Source organism: Nuphar pumila, chromosome 6, assembly GCF_984573655.1.
Source record: "Nuphar pumila chromosome 6, dmNupPumi1.hap1.1, whole genome shotgun sequence".
NCBI lineage: Eukaryota > Viridiplantae > Streptophyta > Magnoliopsida > Nymphaeales > Nymphaeaceae > Nuphar > Nuphar pumila.
In genome coordinates this window covers 121,030,543-121,046,051 of record NC_143254.1, presented here as the reverse complement: position 1 = coordinate 121,046,051, position 15,509 = coordinate 121,030,543, and the positions used below count along the sequence as shown (strand labels likewise).

The 15,509-nt window shown below is 30.9% G+C and overlaps 1 protein-coding gene across 1 annotated transcript in view; it reads right to left on the bottom strand.

The window, feature by feature from the left end:
• The window catches only part of LOC149835966 (uncharacterized), a 42,416-nt gene extending 40,733 nt beyond the window's left edge, over positions 1-1,683 (bottom strand). The window contains exon 1 of the mRNA XM_090010733.1: positions 1,430-1,683. Within this exon, the coding sequence (XP_089866859.1) occupies positions 1,430-1,539 (110 nt within the window). The 5' untranslated portion in view covers positions 1,540-1,683. The remainder of the gene's footprint in view (positions 1-1,429) is intronic.
• Positions 1,684-15,509: the final 13,826 nt, after the last annotated feature.

The following is a 15,509-nucleotide window of genomic DNA, read 5'->3' as shown; positions in this document are numbered from 1 at the left end:
AAATGGTGAACAGTGAGGTTGGACTGGCTACTGGGGAGGGATGAAAGTCATACTTAGGCTTGTCAGCTTCAGCAGGGGACAGAGTGGCTCTTTCTTTTGTTTCAGTTCTTCTTGCTTTTTTTCAGTTGTTGCTTTATTTTCAGTCGAATAAAACCTTGTCTCTGAAATTTACTTTTATTCATGAATAAATGAAATTGTTCTGGTTCTTATGAATGATGGTTGCAAGTTCGTTTGTGGTGTTTGGGCTATCCAATGGAAATTGGAACTGTGAGGACCCCGGATCTCTGGGAAGGTTTCCGCATTGAAAAAAAAAAATTATTCTGCATTTTCAAATGGTATAATTTGGGGTCGTTACAGATAGACCACCAAACACGCAAAAGTTCACGTGCATACACATTCTTTGACTAATAATGAGGTCTTGGTCTATCAAATTTTTGGTATATGTAACAAACTAAAGAAGGTTCTAGTAAATTGACATAGATCATAGAACTAATCCAACAAGATGCAAGTTTAAGAGTCAAGATGGGTGCAACTGTATACAGGATTCAGTTAGTGAGAAACAACCACAGTTCACAGTGAACGTCCTTTGCATATGTTGGTTATTAACAATGAGGCACCATAACTTCAAATCAACAACATTAAGGATAACAAAAACCATATCTTTTTCTTAGAAAGCACGATAAGTATGTTCGTCCATCTAGACACTAATCATTTTATTAATTTGACAATTATGAGCAAGCGGAAATTTAAAAATCTCCATTTGAAGAGTGAGAAACAGGATAACCGATCTAGCGTAACACAAAATACTACCCTCTTAATCCAATTTTCACCAAAATGCATAGATCACAGAATTATGCCAAAATAGAATAAAAATTCAAATACCAAAAAGCTTGAAATACTGTTCACAGTGATGGCATGTTGTTATTCCTAACATAAATACTAGTGGACCAAGTTTAGCAAAAGATCCAACAATAAAAATTCAAATATTTAATTTGAAAAAAAAAAGGTCAAAGGAAAGATATCAGTATGTTTGAAATTGGCCAATCTTTATGCCTACCATTCTTGGAAAAAGTTACTGAAACCAACTCTAAATAACAAGATTGAACATATCAAAACGGGCACCTTTCTATTATGATTGAAGAGAAATTCTTCAAAAAAAATAACTACGTCTTAGTCGGCAATCGTTGTTTGCTCCCATATTTCGAAAAAGAATGCAACCATCTTCAGCTTTTCTTGCAAAGGTTGCAGGTTTTTTTACCACACAAAGCCTCAGCCCACAGAACCCAAACCAGAAACCAAAAAACGCAATAAAATAATGCGAAACCATTGCCCACCACCCAAAAGAAATTCGATCGAAGGAACAGCGAAATGAAATAAACAAACAAAACCCAACAATAATTTTGTTTCCCTCTCCTAAATCGAATCTTACCGAGATGTGGCGTTGTTTGTGGATGATAAGAACGAGAGCGATGCCCAATCATGCTTTGAACGGATTTGATACTCTCTCAATTGTTCCGCTAAATTCGATCGGGTAATCATAATTCTCTCTATTACTCCTCCCCTTTCCGTCCCCTCTCTGCTCCTATTTTTCTCCTCCTCTTGACTGAAAGTACCAAGTCTTACATCGGCACCATCTTCCTTTTCTTGTTCAGATCAACAATTGGGGGATCGCCTTCAATGATTTTGTGACGCAACAGAAGAGAGATGGTTCATGGAATTGCCTCTTCCGATTTGGTACCTTCCGGCAACCATGGGCAGGGGGATCTCTCTCGCTCTCTCTAGAAGCCACCGATGACCAACCGGTATGGTATTTTGAATGGAGTGGTTATTAATTATATACATGTTTTATGTAATGGGGTTTAGTACATCTTATTATTAACCGATGCTAATGACATGAGAAGAGGCTTAGATCGGGTTAGCTAATTAGTTTCCTGGTCTGAGCTAAGTCCGTAGTTACAAGTTTTTATATATATATATATATATAGACGGAGAAACCACCCAAGAACTAGGGATGGCAGTGGACCGGGGATGAAGGGCATGAAACGGGGATGGAGGCCGGGATGAAGGGCATGATAAAAGGTTCTTTCTCTTCTCACATGCCTCTTAATTTGTATTATAATTTGATCATGTTGCACAAAGTTTTTCTCATTTATTTCTATTTGTTTGATATGATGTTTGACATATGCAAGTGTGCACATTGAATTTTCTTTTTGGAGTTATATTCATAATCATCACCTCTTTTCCTATATACATAGATTGGCTTCTTTTTTGAGCTATGATCTTCAATGTAATTCATGGACAATAAGTTCTAAAGACAATAAGTGTCAATCACTAATTTGTTTATTTTGTTTTTTTAGGAAATTTTTCAATTAATAATTATAAAATGATGATTAAAGAGGTTATCATGGAGGCAACAACACCTACAACAACACTTATTGATGGAATAGAGCAACATATACCTTTCCCACTTACAGATATGTCCTACTACGAAGTACAGTTGAAGCTTAACACATCGATAGAGAAGGAACTGGCTTCATTATAAAAAATATGGGTGGCCAACATATACCACGATAAATGCAACATGAGTAGGAGGAAGCCCAGAAACTCTGGCTCAAATAAGCAGCCAACACCTTTAGTGGCCAAAAGGATTACAAAAGAAAAAGTTGAGTGTAATACCCATAATTTTTCAATGATTATCTAAATAAGTAAAGATGATTTTTGTCTTATTTATGGATTTTTATGTATTCAAATATGCATTGAGTTTAAAATTGATTGTGTATATTAACTTGAAATTTAACATCAGTTGAATTAAAATTTTAATTTAAGTTAAAATGAAATTCAAATTTAACTCAGGGTTAATTTCGTGTGAAATAGAATTTAAATGGGATTTGGATTTAGTTACAAGTGAATTTGGATTTAATATGTGAAGTTGGACCTAAATTAGGTTGAAAACTAATTGGATTTGGATTTTTTTTGAAATTCGAGATTTAAAATTGATCTAGTCCAAAATAAAAATTAGGAAAATTAATAAATTGATAAAACTTAATTAATTATTTAATTAAGTCAATCCAAGAGGGTGAGACGCCCCCCTTAAATGGGCCCATACCTCTTGACTGGAAATTTCTTTCCAAAACTTTGAACTCATTTTAAATCTCATGATGAAAAGAATGAAAAAGAATTTTCAAAAGTTAGCTAACTGGTGTGAAGGCTTTGTTGAGAAAGCCTTGAGTCCAAATTGGACCTACTTGGCCACTTTAAGAATATGAAAAAAAATAAAATAGCAAGTTCTTTTTTAGTGAGTTTTTGAAAAAAAAATAGGACAATCAAAGAGAGAGGGTGACTCACCTTCTTTCCATATGTGTGTGGGCAGTCAAGACAAGCCGTTGGCCTTGCCTTAGCTGGACCCACATGAGAAAAATAAAAAAATGAAACAAAGGGGAGTGTCCTACCCTCTTGTGTCTCTCTCCCTTCCCTTTATCTTTATCATCTTCTCCTTCTTCCTTGGTTGTGAGAAATCATTAGACTTGTAGCTAAGGTTAGAGGTGTTACTTTTGAATTTGAAGCTTGAAGACGAAGGGTCTCGCCAATTTGGAACTACTTACAAGGTGGGCGCATCAAACGCGTAGGTATGGGTCAATCTAAATGCATGGGATGTGTATGGGTTATTCCAAGATCTGAACCGGGGGTAGATAAGTCCTTGAAACATTCAAAAATGAATTTGGTTTTGGCCTTTCAAATCAGTTTTGGTGAATCAAGTCACCATATTTGATTTTTTAAACCGGTCTGACAAAAAATAATATTTGAAAACTTAAAGCAAAAATCAATTTTGGGGAAGATTAAATCTATGATTGAGTGTTAGATCTCAATTATTTTTAGTATATTTAATGTATGAATGTTGAGTTTATATATAGCAACCATGAATGTTTTATCAAGGGATTTAGGCAAAATTTATTTGGATTTATATCTATGTTTAAATCAAGCAAAAATATTTTATCGAGGGATTTAGGCAAAATCGATATGGGGTTTTATGCCTTATTATTAGATTAGATTGCTATTAACATGTTAGTGAGTTAAGTTCATGTTAGTTATGTCAATTACCATGATAATATCTCTGTAAAATTAAGATGATCATGCTTAGATTGAGTTCTAAGTTGCTTGTTGGATAAGTTTATGTTTTGGAATAAAAACATGAAAAAAGTATAAATCAAGAAAGATAAATGTGGTTATTTCAATTTTTGTTTGCATAATAAAGCTTTAATAATTATTATGATGCATTGTATAGGTGTTAAAACATCTAAGTTTAAGGTTGATCATGTATTTATGGCTTTCATGATCTTAGTTATTGTATGGATCATGAATTTTGCAATTTATTGTTATGTTGTGCCCATTTTTCACTCGACCAGTTTCAGAAGATAATTTGTTTCTCATAGAATATGGATCTGAAAAATAGTTTTAAAATACTAAAATATCTTACACATCTGGAGCTTGATTTTATATTCGAATTTGGTCCCGTTTGAGTCAATATTAAAAGGCAAAATGACTGTTGCAACAAAGAATAGTTTTTATATCTTGTTTGCAAGACTTTTTTGACCAATTATTTTGAAATTTATGGAAACCTATTCAAAATGACTCAAAATAAATTGTAAAAAATATGAGTAGAATCCAATACATAGAAGAAGATTATATAAAAAGAACTTTCGTAAAAGAGTTCACAATAAATCTCAAGAAATTTTTCAAGTCAGAAAAAAAAATTATAGTTATAAAATTTGTCCTGTAGTTTTTTCTCGACAAGAGTCTATTAGAGAATTTTCATGGATTTATTGATAACGAATTTGGGGTTGATATTTTGGAGATTTGTTTATGACATGTTAGGGAAACTTCAGTTAAATTTTGAGGGCCAAAACTACTTTTGGGGATTTTTGGTGATTTTTTCAAAATCAGGTAAAAAGGGATCCGAATTTACCTAAATCCTTATGGTAATTCTTAATCAATTTGCCATCTTGTTAATCATGATCTGTGATGGGTAAGGCCTATTGTATGATGCTTTATGAATGTTTAATGAATGTTTATCATGTTAAACCATGTATGCTAAGAAACCATGTGTCATGTTTTATGAGAATGTGTATTGTGTATCATTAAGCAGGATATTAAGATATGATGGATGCATATATCACCATGATGATTAAGAATGGTAGTGAATGACATAATGTATTATGTCAATATGTCATTGTAATATGTAAGTATGTAAATCAGTGTATGTTTGATGATAATGTAATGTGGTTTGCATGAACAGTGAGCCCAATGAGTTAAAATTGGTATATGATATGCATTGTTATATATTGTTGTCTCAAGTTGTGATTTTATAACATTATGCATCAAATATGTGGTATGTTGCATGTGCATGGCTTGTGAGTGGGCCCAGGTTCAACAAAACTCATGAGTTCTTATTAAGCACTAAGCGAAAAAGAAAATATAGTAAACATACAAATAATCACATCAACCTCAAGGAGTCGAGCTCAAAGTTACCCACATGTGAGGTATGCACTATGAGCTATTTGAATGGGTTAATAAACGGCCTTGTGTTATGGAAGCATCCCAGAGTGGAGCTTAGGCTAAGGAACCCTTGTGCTAAGAGCACTTGAAATTAATTTATGAGCCAAAATTTAAATAACACTTAATGACTTATTCAAATCCAGAACCACCTTGGAGAAGGTAGAGGCACACTCGACCGTTCGACTCTTTGTTGCTTTGGAGAGCTAGGTGTCTCCATTGGTCCCCACTCATTGATTGTAAGGGACTGAACTATCGTGTGACCTAGGTAGTGTGTTCTGAATCTCTATAGAGTATGAATCAATTTCATATGTACCACTGAAAGTTTTCTCAATCACGGACCACTCTAGTGAGAAACTTCGAGGAGAATTTGCAGGTTCTTCTAATCAATGGAGATAATAAATTAGATGGCATAATAGAAACCCCATTGACTTGGTTGAATTGAAATTATAATCATTGAGTGTATACCCTTCGGAGCAAGGAAAAAAAACAAAACACTAAAATACATACTCACTGGCATTTATTCGACTCGTACATGAATGCAAGGTTCATTATGAATTGTTTGTTTGCTTCTGAAATTATGCATAGTAGAATACTCAACTTAAATTTTTTTTGTAGTCATGACTTGGTTATGAATTTATGAAATGTGTATGCCTATGCATTATGTTGCATGATTTGAACTTTTACCTGAACATGGACTGTGTATATCTCATGTGATTAGCCTCTATTTATGTTTATGTCATTTAGTGTATCCAATTGTGGTTATGGTTTAATGCCCCCTACTTTAAAATTATACAGATAATGCATGAGATGGTGTGATGGCAGGTTGCTCGGCAGTGTTTGGCGGATCATCATCGTTCTCTTTCCCAAAAGATCTAGATTTATTTTGATATTTTTATATTTTTATATTAAGTTGGATTTTTGTTAAGACTTGTAAACTCTGAATTTATTTGAGTATTGGTTTTAATTAATCTCTTAAATTAAGTTCTTTAAATCCAGTTATGTGTATGTTTGGGTTTATTATAACTCACCCAAAGTTTGAATAAGATTTAAATCAATTATTCTGTTGTGCTTGCAAAAAGATAAGTCAAAATTTAAAAAAATCTCAAAATTTTTCGATAAAATTTTGGGTCATTACATTGAGAAGTATATGGCCAAAACCATCTCACATCCCAGAAGCATTTAAAGAGGGAGATTCTTCTATGAAGTTAGTGTTGAGGAAGTTGAATGAGCCATTAATTGAATCTAAGGTTGTTGCTAACCTCAATGCTCAGCTAGAATAAGTAAGAGATATAGCCACCTATACTCATAGTGGTGAGATGGAGAGGAATAGTGTGTACATTGTGAGGGTGAAAAGGGCTGCAAGGTACCTCAACAAAGAGAGGATTTCATGACTAAGGTGGAGAAGATTTTAGAGAAGTGTAAAAACCTCAAATTTTTTAGGTCCATTCTAAACATCTCATTTCGCAGATGCCAAACCCGTGCAGGGAAATGTTGATTCTCACCCCTAGGTTTACCCCAGCCTGAGGTCAGTTTACCCTATTTTTGTCAATAAAATTATCATTTTACCCCTGAGTCACCCTTAGTCTTTCGTCTGTCAAACTTAGCCAAGCTCATTCTAAATTCAGAAAAGTTAGAATATCATTCACTTCTAGCTCCTTGAGCTCACGATGAGTTGTGTCAGTTCATTTGAGCTAAATTCAGTTTGTTTCAGAAGAAATAAGCTCATTTTAGCTCAAGTTTTAGCCATATTGTTTTTGAGTCAACCAAATACAGCAGATCCTATCCCCAGAAGTCTAACATGAGTATATCAAGAGTTCGAATGGTCTAATTCTAGTTCAAAGTCACTTTTTACACACTCGGACCTTCGTTTTAACTTATTTCATCTCATTTTAGCTTATTTGAGCTCAATTCAGTCCAAAATTGAGCTAACCTCAATTGATTGAGCAAGTGTTCTAGCTTCGAATTTAATTCATCTAAGTATAACTGGCTTCAGATTCAATTCATCTTAATCCAGTCCATTTCAAATTAGTTCAGAACAGTCGAGTACTATGTTTCTACCCCTGTAAGGCAAAAACCAAAAAACATACAAATTTCTTCAGAATGTTGTTTCTACCCATTTTTTCAACTAGGATAAGCCCTAATTCAGACTTGGATCAATTACTTCATCTGATATTTCATCAATATCCGAGATCCGATCCATTTCAAATCAGATAGTGGATCCAATGTTGGATATGGTGTTCGATTTTCATCCCGAACCTGGATTTTTTATCGGATTCATTCTATAATCCATATTCAGAGTCCAATTTCCCCTTTTAACTTGGAATATCTCATCAAATATCTAGGATCCATTCAATTATTTTGGATCCATTTTAGTTTGGATCCACCTTCTGATCCGTTCAGAAGGTTAATTGAATCAATTTTTGAATTCAGATTAATCTAACATTTGAGACTCAATTTTACTTCTTGGATTCTAATTCAGATCCAAGATCCAATTTCATTCTTTGAGCTAGATCAAAGATCCAAATCTAAAAGTCCCAATTTTTATTATGAATTTGGGGTTTTTCCATTTTTCAATTCTTTAGAAATACATATTCAGGGTTTGATTCCCATTTCGAATGAATTTTCTTCTAATCAAGATCCAGATCCAATCTTTTTCAAAGCCTCAGATCCAGATCTTTTTCAAAAATTCATTTTTATTCTAATTTCAAAATAAATTCTTCAATTTCAAATTCAAATCCATCATTTTGCAAAAATCCTTTGAAAAATACCCTCCTTCCAATTCATAATTCAATTTGAATTTTAAAATATCAAAATGGATCCAGATCCAGTTTCAAAATCCATTTTTTATTCAAAATCAATTTGGGGATTTCAAATTCAAAATCAAAATCCAATTTTTATACAAAATCAATTTGGGGATTTCAAATTCAAAATCAAAATCCCAATTTTTATCCCAATTTCAAAATAATCTTTGAATTTCAAACCCAAATTCAATATTTTTTGCAAAAATTCTAAAAATTTAATTTGGATCCAATTTTAACCCAATTTGGATTTTCGAAAATCAAAAGTGGATTCTTAAATCCAATTAATTTCAAATTCTCCTTTTTAATTCTCATATTTTATTTCACTTTTCATCTTATTTTTAAAATAAAAAAGAAAAATAAATTTTCAAAGAAGGGGCACCACATGGCATTCTTGAAGTTAAATAAAATTTATTTTTAACTCTACTTTTAAAAACATCCTTTTACTTTTAAAAACACACATGGGCATCACTTGCAAGGTGATGCCATGTGTCAAAGTTTTGCCAAACTTCCCCTTTTACCCATTTGAGAATTTTCAAAAAGACCCACATGGGCACCCACTTGCAAAAGGGGTGCCACGTGCATTTTTGGACCAAATCACCCTTTTGCCCATTTGCAAAAAGAAGAAATACCCACATGGGGTTGGCACCAACCTTGAGAAAATATCTTAAATTTTGATGCCAAAAATGCTTCAATTTCAAGCTATAAATAGATCCCTTGGGGTCTCTTCTTTCATAAGTTAAAAATTTGAGAAATTGAGAGAATCAAAAGAATTCTCTCTTTCTCCTCTTCTCTCTCTCTCTCTCTCTCTCTCTCTCTCTCTCTCTCTCTCTCCTTCCTTCCTCCTTGAAGTTGATGCCACTTTTGGAGAAGTTTCAAGCCCTCTTCAGCCTAAGGTAGGCCTCCTTCTTCTTTCTTGATTTTTTTCTCGCTTTCTTTTCTTTTGCAATTTTTGATCTTTGTAAATTATATTTTTTCTTAAGTTCTTGCTAATTTCAAAAGATAGCAATATAAATCTATCTTAGTTTCATATTAATTTTCATTTTATGCTTTTGATTCATTCAATTTGATATTTACTTTGTGCATTTTCATTCTAACCATTTAGAATTGGGATTTGATCTTTAATAGATCAAATCTCATATTCAATAGGCTAAATCAATTTCAATTTATACCTCAATGCTTTAAATTTCATTTTCAGATGATTTAATTCTGTTTTTACATCATTTTCATCATCATCCATGATTTGAAATGATAGATCTCATGTTTGATCATTGGATCAATTCATTAATGGGATACTACTCTACTCAATCATGTTTAGATGATATTTTTAATTCTCGTCCAATTTTAACATCATTAATTCACATGTAATTAAATGTCATTTTGATATGATTGTTTTACTGCATCTTTATACATATGTTTTTGGGATCTCCACCAAAAATAAGATCATTCTAAGTTGGTTTGTCCCTCAAAAAAAACAGGATTCGGACCCTATCATTTTTTGTCATCCAGGTTTTTCCTGAAATTGGATCAACTTGTTGCAGTGATTTCTCCCTAAACAAAGATGGGCTTTCAAATCTTTAAAACGAGATGATTCAAGCATTGAATCTAGTTTGTCCATGCCAATTTTTATTAAATTTTATGGTGTTTTTATGCCCTATTTTGGTTAAAAACTGCAACCTTGTTATGTTGTATCACTTTTGTGGTCCGATTTTTAGCCCATTTTGTCAAAATCATATCTCTTTAATGAAAGATCCTTTTTTGGATCTGTAAAAAGACTTTTTTTCATCTGAATGTCTAGTTCATCTCTGAAAATTTTAATCCATTTCTATGGAGTACTTTTATTTCTTTTGTATTTTAAGTCGAGACCTTATCTGTTTGCAATCCCAGGCGTTGTTCAGACCCAAGATCAACTTGTTGCATTCATATCTCCTCAATGGAAGATTTATTTTTAAATTTGTAAAAATGTTTTTATTTTTTAAAATGTCTAGTTTATGCTTGTCAATTTTTTTAAACTTTCATAAACTTTTCATGTCATTTGAAGAAAAAACCAGAACCCTATCAATTTTCTTTCACAGACTTTTACAGATTTTTTATCAATTTAATTGGATTGGATCTCCCCAATGGAGATCATTTTCTAGATATGTAAATTGGATCTTTCTCCTTTGCATGTCTAGTTTATCTCTGTAAATTTTTAAAAAAATTTATAGACTTTTCATGTTTGATTCTAAAAAAAATCAAAACCCTGTCATTTAGCTTCATTAAGCATTACTTAAATTTCATTTTAACTTGTTTTGATTAGTTCTTTCTAATGAAAACTCATTTTCAAAATCTGTAAAAAGGGTTTTCTTTCATTTTGAGTTTATCTTATCCATATAAAAGTTTATAAATTTCTATGATCATTGGCCCATTTATCCATTGTATTTTTTAAAATCAATTTTGTAAAAGGCATTGTCTTGTTAAAATGAAGTTAAATTAGGCATTTTTACACTTTCAAATTAAATTTTCAAATCCAATTCGTGTATTTCATGAATTAAAAATATATTTTATCAACTTATAATGCCCTAACTTCATTTTAAACTAATTTTTAGAGTTTATTTGCTTTTTATTTCAATCATTTTTAATGTATTTTCATTAAAACCTTAATTTTAAAGATAAATTCATTTTAACTTCAAGTTTTAAAATGAATTTACATGTTTAAAGCCCTAATTTCAAAAATTTAAAGCTTCAAAAACATATTTTCAAAATGCTTTTACAAAGGCCATGAATCATTTGCATTTTATTTTGATTTTTTCTTATTTTTTTGGGCAAAAAAGGCTAATTTGGATATTTTCTTCAATTTTTCAATAATTAAAGAAAATCCAAAAATGCCTACATTTCTAACATGTTTGCTCATTTTGGAGGATTTTCTTTCTTTTTCTTTCTTTTCAATTATTGTAATTAATTTAAGGGTTGTAATAATTTCATTAATGAAAATTTTATTTTATGCTTAGTTTAGAATGAATGAGCATATAGATTAATTTCAGAATTGATTTATTGTATTTTATTTTTCTTTAATTTTAAATACACTATGAAAAACATGAATGACACGTGCACCATTTAATAAAGAATAAATAAAACTAAGTAAAGTTCGTATTTATGGCTCTAATCAAAATACAAATAATACTTAGAGTTATTATTCTTTATTAAATAAAAATTTGACCTACACTTTTAGGTCATTTTCGAAAATCACCATTTCTTTCAAAATTAATTATGTTTTCTTCTTTTATTTGAATTAAAATAAAGATTAATTCAAAATATATTTATGGCCCTAGTCATGAATATATTAAAAATTAATTTTGTTTTAATCCTATAAAGCCACAAATTTTTTTTATTAAAATTTTAAATAAAGATTAATTTCAAGTATATTTGTGGCCCTAGTCATGAATATATGGAAATTAATCTTATTTTAATTCTATAAAGTATAAAATTTCCTTTAAAATTCAAATAATTTTTAACAAAAATAGCATATCCATCATTTAAGATAGAATTGTATCATTTTTTATTCAAGTTATTTTCCAATTTTCAAGTGATTTTTGAAATAATTTTCAAAGACAATTTTTATTTCAAAATTAAAAGTCATTTTCGATTTCTATTCTCAAATTTAAATTTATTTTCCAAATCCATTTTCGAATTTCAAATTTCAACTTCGAATTTCATTTCTATTTCAAATATCAATTTCAATTTTTCTATTTCTTTCCTGTTCTAAATTTCAAATTTTATTTGCATTTCAAATCCAAATATCAATTTTAAATTTTCCATTTTCCATTTTCCATTTTCAATTTTCAATTTTCAATTTCCAATTCTTAAATTTGAATTTAATTTCAATTCTCAATTTTGATTCCAAATTAAATTTTGAATTTCATTTGAATTCTTGATTCTAAATTCCAATTTCATTTCCAAATTTCAATTTCGAATATTTTAGTTTTTAATTTAACTTTCAAACTCAATTTTATTTTCAACTTCAGATTTTAATTTCAAATCAAAGTTCAAATTCAATTTCCAATTTCAAATCTGATTCTGATTTTCAATTTCAATTCTAAAATTCCAAATATAATTTCAAAATTCTAGATTTGATTTCTAAATTCAATTCTAAATTTAAAAATCAATTCCAATTTTGATTTTCAATCAATTTAGATTTCAGATTTCAAAACTTAATTTTAAAATCAATTTCATTTTACAAATTTTAAACTTTGATTTCCATTTTGACATTCAATTTCAAACTTCATTTCTAAATCAAATTCAATTTCCAAACTCAAATTCAATTCAACTTCAAGTTTTCAATTCAAAATCAAATGCAACTTCAAGTTTTCAATTCGAACTCAATTTCAACTTTCCAACTCAAGTACAAATTCTTCCATTTCCTAAAGGATATTTTCAAATCCATTTCAAAATCACTTGGATTTTTTAAATCTTTCCAAAAGCATACATATTTTCAAAGTTCAAAATCATAGCACAAGCATGATTCAATGTGTATTTTAGGACTTAGAAGAATTTTTTGGGGCAAATTCGAGCAAGTTACAGGCATAAATTTGATCCTTGGTTCAATTACCTCTGGTAAAGGTGCCAGGAACGGTTGAACCTCGTACCGACGAGCGAGCCCCGTCTGCCCATTTTCCCGCATTTTCTAAAACAGAGGTGAGTAAATTTTTAAAATCTTTTCAAAAGGTCAAGTGAGACCTTGCGAGAGTTTTCTCTTTCCCAAAAAAAAATGAATTTTTTTTGCAACGATCACAAGAAGATAGGAGGTAGAGATGTTGAGATGGTGAATGATGTTTATGGTCCTCAGTTGAAGGAGAAGGAGAGTGAGGGTCCCTCTACAAAGGAGGTACCTCAACAAAAAAACAAGGCCCTAGTTGTGGAGAGTGCACAAAAGGATGTTGAGTCTGAGAATATGGAAGATAAGCCCTTGGAGGAGCAAGTGCATGCTCCAAGAAAAAGGTCATAATGACAAAGAATCCTCAATTATTGTGGATAAGTACTTTCTTTAAAGTTATTGTATACAATATATTTGTAAGATGTTTGCGATCAATTTCAATGTTATATTTAATCATTGATTAAGTTGTCATATATGTGATTATGTTGATTCTTGACATTTAATATTTAAAATATGTTATATGTGTGTGTGGGGAGCATGTATGTAAGATCACTATTTTGAATAAGTAATTCTTTGAATAATTTGTCATATATGTGTAAAGCATATTTTTAGGATAACTAGTCTTAGTATAGACTTACATTCATTAAGCTAACTAGTTTGATTCTTGCAAATCATTAATTAATTTAGGTGTGAATTTGAGTTTGAGTTTGAATTTTGAATGAATTTTACACTATGAATTGAATGTGTACGATAACTAGTTTGTATTGTAATGTTTTTTGAAGTTTGAGTTGGAATTGCATTATGAGTCTAAAGTTTGAGTTGTAATTGAATTATGACTCTAAAGTTTGAGTTGGAATTAAAATATAATATTATATCAAAATTTTAATCTTAAGTTATGTTTTTCTATAAATTATGATATTTGACTGATTCCATGCAAATTTTATTATGATTGCATAAATGTCAAGCTCAAGAGTCGAAGGATCTAACATCCCCTATACATTGGTTCTACTGGTTACAAGCACATTTATGGTACTTAACACTATCAAAAGAAGTGGAGGATTGGCTGGATCAAATGCATTTTTGAAAATTCTTGGATATCATACTATAGCAAATTCAGTATAATTGTATAGATTTCATGGTGCAATTATGGAACTTGGCAACCAACAAGTTTAAGATCTCAAAATTGAGATAACCATCACCTTAGAAGATATGGAAGGCATCATTGAATTGAATTGCCAGGGGAAGCCAGTGAATGCACCTCCGTTTGGAGATTTGAAGCACATATGTGAAGTCTTATTGGGAGCACCGAATGATGCATTTGAATGTAAAAGGTTGAAGTTGTCATGTTAAGAAAGACATATGACAACAATAAGGCTAGGAGGGGAAGATACCATGTGTTTGAGGGAAGTCATGTCAATTATAAAGAGGGAGTTAAAGGCATTCTTGCTCTACTTCTTAGGTACGATCTAAGTGTTGCAGCAGTTACACATATGATGCATGGATCGACTTTTCACCAATGTTGATAAATAAATAGATGAATTTGCATGGGGAGCAGTTTTACTTGCACACTTATATGCAATATTGAGCCAAGTGAAGCATGAAAAAAAAGACATGACCAACAAGTTGGTATTGTTGAAGGTATAAATATTGATTTGTTTTAATTGATATGAAAACACAATTTCGTTATCTTTATTTATTAATTTTTGTATTAATCCATGTACTGATCCTTGCAAGTTTGATTATAGAAGCACATATCCATTTGAAGCCTCCTTAGACGTGACCCAGTCCCTCAATTTACACATTGTTATGTAGACTAGGTCACATGTTGAAGAGAAAGATGAGGAGGAAAAAAAATTGTGTGTTGACTAAAGAACATGTAAGTATATATTGAAAAATGGTTATATTTTTATAAATAATGCAATATAGGACTAACCATAAATGAAACTTTATTTATAAGTAACGTATCCTACAAAGAAGATGTAGTGAACGAGGATGTGGTTGTTCAAGCTATGGACCTTGCGAGGAAACACATTTGGTTGCACAACATAAATAAAGTAGAACATCAAATGGCCAACAGAGTTGTTCAACTCTTTGGATATGCTCAACAACAACCCCATCACTCTATCGTTGTTAGCAAAAGCGTGTCAACTTGTTTGAACTATAGGTCTAATGATTACTCTGTGTTGTTATCCTTTGAACTGGAAAACTGGCATAGCAACGACGATGACATCGACTTGTATTCTATGAGACTCTATTTTCATGAAAACAAACTTGCTCACACCTAATAGTTGCCAAGCCATTTCATGATCAAGAGGAGCTTCAAGGAGATGATAATCGTAATGCCCATAAATTTTTTGGGATTATAAACAAATTATTTTAATATAATTAATAAAAATAATCATCACTAGTTGTTATCAAATTATTTATCAATAATATTTCACTATTTATTGGATCATTGAACCTTGGATATATAGTAGTTATAGTTAATAATGTTTATTTTATTATTATCTAAGAAATTTCAAGAG